The sequence below is a fragment of the Talpa europaea genome, assembly GCF_964194135.1.
Source record: "Talpa europaea genome assembly, chromosome: 9".
Taxonomy (NCBI): Eukaryota; Metazoa; Chordata; class Mammalia; order Eulipotyphla; family Talpidae; genus Talpa; species Talpa europaea.
The window spans coordinates 107,334,663-107,340,506 of record NC_140076.1 but is presented as its reverse complement, the minus strand read 5'-3'; the positions used below and the strand labels follow the sequence as shown (position 1 = coordinate 107,340,506).

General features: G+C 40.4%; 1 protein-coding gene across 1 annotated transcript; it reads right to left on the bottom strand.

Moving 5' to 3' along the window:
* Positions 1–750: 750 nt before the first annotated feature.
* LOC311176362 (olfactory receptor 11A1-like) lies at positions 751–1,701 on the bottom strand (the record flags this gene model as incomplete). Its single annotated transcript, XM_084241813.1, has 1 exon — positions 751–1,701. The coding sequence occupies one exon, from the start codon at positions 1,699–1,701 to the stop codon at positions 751–753; it is 951 nt and encodes a 316-aa protein (XP_084097939.1).
* Positions 1,702–5,844: the final 4,143 nt, after the last annotated feature.

Sequence of the window (5,844 nt, the reverse complement as noted above, 5' to 3'; positions counted from 1 at the left end):
CAAGTTTTGGCAATTATGAATAAAGCTGCTGGAAATATTCTTATGCAAGATACAAGTTTTCAGTTCCTTTGGGTAAATACCAAGGAGTGTGACTATTGAATCATATGATAAAAATGTTTAGTTTTGTAAGAAACTTCCAAACTGCCTCCCAAAGTAACTACACTATTTTGTATTCTGAACAACATTGAATGAGAATTTCCATTGCTTCATATTTGGTGTTGCCGGTATTCTGGATTTTGATCATTTTACTAGGTAAAATGATGGTAATCTTACTATTTTTAATTTTGAATCACACTGTAATTATATATACAATATATGTATCATTTACATTCATTATTTGATTAATGTCTGTCTTTCCTCTATAGATTATGAATTCTGTGAGAGCAGAGATTTATTTTTTTTTTATTTCATAACTTCTATCTAGTACAATGCCTTGGACATAGTAGATTTCAATGAACATTTGTGTGTATATGTGGCCAGCCTTACCAGTTTATTTTGGATGTGAACTTTCCCAGAAGGAGTCAAGTTTGATGGACATATGGAGTAGGATCTGAGCTTGTGTAGACCATTCCAGAACAGCAGTTCACCCAAGGTTGTCAGCACTCAACAGAGTCCACAGTCATACTCAGAGGCAACTAGTTACCCGGAGTTGGTATCCCCTTGTTTAAGTAGTTGGTTTTTAGGTAGAATTCATATGCCTTTAACTGGTTCATCAACCCTTCATCCAACATAGTTCTTTTCCTTTTTCTTTCATCTGAGGAAACCTGGCTTCTTACTTAGGCACTTCTTCAGGGCCTCATGGATGTCTCTGTTTCTCAGGCTGTAGATGATGGGATTGAACATGGGTGTCAGGATAGTGTAAAGTAGAGAGAACCCTTTGCGCAAGAGCTGGGAAGAGTTGGCTGAAGGCACAAGGTATGTAGCAATCAGTGTCCCATAAAAGATGGTGACCACAGTGAGGTGGGAAGAACAGGTGGAGAAAGCCTTTTGCCGTCCTGTGCCAGATGGAATTCTTAGGACGGTAGCAAGAATGCAGGAGTAGGAGGCTGTGATGAGAAGAAATGGGATCAGAGTCACTGCAGAAGAGGTGGCAAAGGCTATGGTCTCAGTCAGGGAGGTGTCGATGCAGGAGAGATGGACCAGAGGGGTGAAATCACAAAAGAAGTGATCAATTTCGTTGGGCCCACAGAAGGTTACTCTAGACAGTAAAACCATGGTTATTGCTGTCAGGAGGAAGCAGCAGAGCCAAGAGCTAGCAGCCAGTCTAATGCAAAAGGAGCCTGTCATGAGAATAGGGTAGTGGAGAGGTTGGCAAATGGCAAGGTAGCGGTCAAAGGCCATCACAGCAAGTAAGAGACACTCTGTTGCAGCCAGGGATCCAAAGAAGTAGAACTGTGCCAGGCAGCCAGCCACAGAAATAGTCTTCTGTTCGACTAGGATAATCAGCAACATCTTGGGGACAATGTTGGAGGTATACCAGATCTCCAGAAAGGATAAATTCACCAGGAAAAAGTACATGGGGGTGTGGAGGTGATGGCTGAATAAAACTAGCAAAATAATAAGGATGTTTCCAGAAACAATTAAGATATAGAAAACTAAAAATATTATAAAGAGGAAAATATTAAGCTGTCGGATAGATGAGAATCCCTTAAGCACAAATTCCACTACCGTTGTTTGGTTTTCCCAGGATGGAATCACCATGCCGTGGCTCACCTAGAACATCCAGGAAAGGACATGCAAAAGGCAGAAAGTTCAATCTCACCCATGGAGCACAGACTGACAGTGAATGATTTTAATTCCCCACTCAGGCTTTTGGAAGTTTTTTTCATTTGGGTGGGTGCACATTTTTTTCCTCCTCCAGGCCTGAAATGGAAAGAAAAGAACTTGTAATAAGAATTTAAATCTTCTTTAGTCCCTCATTCTTCTCCCACCTCTATCTTCGTGAAGAGCAATGCCAGGTTTTGGAAGAAGCAAGAAACAGAAGAAAGAAGAGGAATGCATAAGGGAGAGAGGACAAGGTGAAAAAATAAAAGCAAAGACAATGGCCTGCTCTGCGTTCTCCTGGTTGGACTGTTGTAGTTTGGGGCGTGAAGGAGAGAAAGAAGCAAGATCTAAAAGGACAGTGAGCACATTCCAGAGGGTTGTGAGCCCTTGACAGAACCTAGACAATCAAAGAACCCTCCTCTTCCACCTCAAGGTTTTTGATCTTTCGGGAAATGGTCCCTATCATTTGTTGTGTATTCTTCTCCTTTCAGCTTCTTTGTGAGTTGAAAATTAAGTATCTTATTTCTGTTTTGCTTTCCATAGTATGAGCAAGAGAAAATCATTTGAGTGTGAGGTTCATGATTCTCTGATTTGGAGTCAGTGCCCATTCGGGAGTAACCCAAGGCCAGGAGTGCTTTCTCTTGTACGTTTTAAAATATTTTTATTGTGGTGACACTGGTTCACAACACTGTTTATGTTTCAGGGGTATAGGCCGAAACATAATTATCTTCAAATGCCCATCACCACTGCACCCATAATCCTCCACCAGTGGGGTCCCTCCTTCTTTTGCTCCCCACTTCTCATCTTCCCCCTCTGTTAGCTTCAGTTCTGCAGTCAGATTTCAAAGCCTTGCTTAGGTTTGGTTTACAGTTTTAAATAGATACGATATATAAGATCATTATAAAGATTTTAGTTAGGGTTACAGGAAATGGGAACAAAAGATTCAGAACTAGATGACTTAATGCATGGTTCCTCAACAAACCAGTTGAATAAAGGGTACCTCAGTTTCTTTGGAGTGAGAGATAAGGAAGCCCAAGTCTCAATCTTGCACCAGTCATACACCCCAGCACAAAGTCCAGGCCAGGCAGAGAACACACCCCAAAGCATTGCTGTCACAATCAGAAGTGAAACCACTTTACTGTTCTCCTTAACATAGTTATGAACGGGCCTTGTTGCTATGAACGGGTTTTTAATTTTCAGGTGGAGCTAGCAGAACCCATGTGCAGGGACAGAAGCACGGCGTCCATAGAGTAATGAGCTAACAATCAGGAGAAACCAGAGAGCCCTAAACAAAGCCAGGGCTCTGCTTCCTAAGAGTTAGATTTTGAACAAGTTGCGTCCTCTCCGAGACACAGTTTCTCATCTGTAAAATGGGATATAGAATTGGAGAAGAGCTTAACATGTGCTTAGCATGGGCAAAATGCATATAAATACAAATACTGAGAAATCACTGCCTATTCGGAGCTGCCAAATTACTTAAGTTGACTGAAGAATTGCCCTTACTTTGAAGGGGACATCGTCAACAAATCCCAATTTATTTTGCCTCATGCTACAGTGTGTGTGCATGTATAATGCAAATAAACTCTTTCTGCTCTTATCATACTAACAGCCATTGACAATACATTCATCCCATTTAAAAAACTGGCCCAATGTCCTGCATACCGTTCTGGGGAGCACCAGTCCCAGCTTTCCAAGTGACTTGCTGAATGACCCTGAAATCTGTGCTGATGAACGGTCATGGTGTCCAAAGGTTGCCAGCAACCCGTGATTCAGATTCTGACTCATTGAATGGAGCAGGGGAGACTTCGTTCCCTCTACTGCAAAGCATGAATAAGGATTTGAGCTCCTAGAGAAAGTGTTTCTGTTCTGAAAACACACAGGCTCCTGGATGTTGCTGCTGGGGCTGCTAATGATGATACTCCTCTAGCCCAGTGCTGAAAATGTGCAACTATTCCTATATGCTAGGTGTTCTTATTATCCTTACTTTCCAAATGGAATCACTGAGAGATTAGATGCTATGCCTGTACTCATCAGCTAAGAAGTAGAGAAAATGGGATTCAGACTAGGGACTTGTACCACTGGCCTCACCTAGCAAAGGACGCAACACAGGCAAGACTGAAATCTACACCAGCAGAATAGATGAGCTTTACCTGCTAGTGCCTCAAAAAGGTCCTCTCTTACTCCAGGGAGCCAGGTCACAGAGGTAATGTCATGTCCATCTTCTTTGCCTTCAGAGAACGGGGTTAGACATCTGGAATGCATTTTTATTCAGAAAAACACCCCCATGTGCCTTTGACAAAAACTAAATTGGAGCTGTCAATCCCCAGGAACCTAAGAAGCCAGCTGAGTTTTGGTTCCACTTCTCAGCCTCCTAAGTATGTATAACCTCAAGTTCCTGTGTGAGCAAAACTATCCCCTCCCCTGATGCTGGAGCTCATGGGCATTTCCCATGACTCTGGTGGGGAACTGTTGTTTATACTGTAAATTATATGAATCAAGGTGTTTTCACCTCAGAGGAAATCTTTTATTTTCCTTAGTTTTGTGTTTAGTTTCTACTTTAACAAAGACTCTTTGCATTTCTATGACCTTAATACAGAGTTTTAACTTAATGGTTGAAAATGGGTGATTATGTAATGCGTTGAGGGCTTGGAATAAAATAAAATTTTGAAGGAAGTATTTTTATTCTCTGGAAGAAAAATTGCTGTGCATTTCCTGTGTAGGTCTGTTGGGGAACTGAAACAAGTATCAACAAACAAGTATAACAGACATTTCTTGTCAAGGCCATTAATTAGGATTCTAGAAAACTTGTATCCTCCTGGATTCTTGCCAATGATTTCACTGAATCTTGTCCTGTTCTAGGAAGTGTAATTTTGTGAACGGTGACCTCATAGAATTCAAGTTAACATTTACTAACAGGCATTAACAAACTATAGAGATATTTGCTCAAACTCACAAATTTATACAACTCTCCAATAAATGTAATAAGTTAAACTATGATAAAATAATCAAACAATTAGAGCAACATCATTTGTTCTTTAGAACAGAAGCATTTTCTTTATGATCTAGTTCCCAGACTTCCTGACATGGTAATTCCCACTATTTGAAGTCACAAGCAATATATGGATACAGGCGGTCCCTGGGTTCAATGTCCTTGTTGATAGCTTCTAAGCAACCACTGTATGCCATGCATTGTGCTAAGTCTATATTCTGTAGTCATACAACATTTCTATACTGGCTGTTTTGCAAATGAGGAAATCCAGACTCAGAGATAGTGTCTTATTCCTACCTCAGAGCCTGACGCATGGTAAGATTTTAATAAATATTTGTAAATCAAGCACATTAATAAAAACAAGAACAAATGTCTAACCTTAAGCCCAATGTTCTTTCCATTTTATCAAATCTATCCTTCAGCCTACATGAAATGGTATAGTTACCCTCTCAAGTTAAAGAAAAGGCTTTGAAACCTGAATTGAGGCTTAGTAAGTGGTGGAAGTGGTGACTGATGCTACATTTTTTGAATGGAAAATTAGATTTAAAACACCAAATAACCATTGATTAAAATAACAAAAGTTTATTTTATTTAGAGGAAGGCCATTTAGAGAAGCCTGGTTCAGTGCTTCAGATTTTCTTCTATTTTGCAGAAAGTTTACTTTGCAGGTTCTTTTTTTAAAGATTTATTTATTTTTGCATACAAGAGCTGGGGTACAGGCCAGAGGTGTACCAGAGAGAGAGCAGGGCACAGAACAGGCAGATTGACCAAAGTACACTGCTGACGGTAGCAGCGGGTGAGACAGGAGAGGACCACTGCGCCATGTGGGTTGTTCCCTGGCTGGCTGGGGGATTGAACTCATGCTGCAGAGGCTGCGGACAGCCTCATAGGCTGTGTGTTAACCCCTGTTTCTAAGAGGTCATGGTACTATTTTCTACTTTCAAAAAGAAAAAATATTTTATTTTTAGAAATCAAGTCACTAGTACAAATTTATACAAAAATACAATCCTCAGATATGTCCTGCAATTGGTTCAGATTCAGCAATTATAACTCTGATCCTTTTCCTTTAAGATGGATTTATATGACAATCT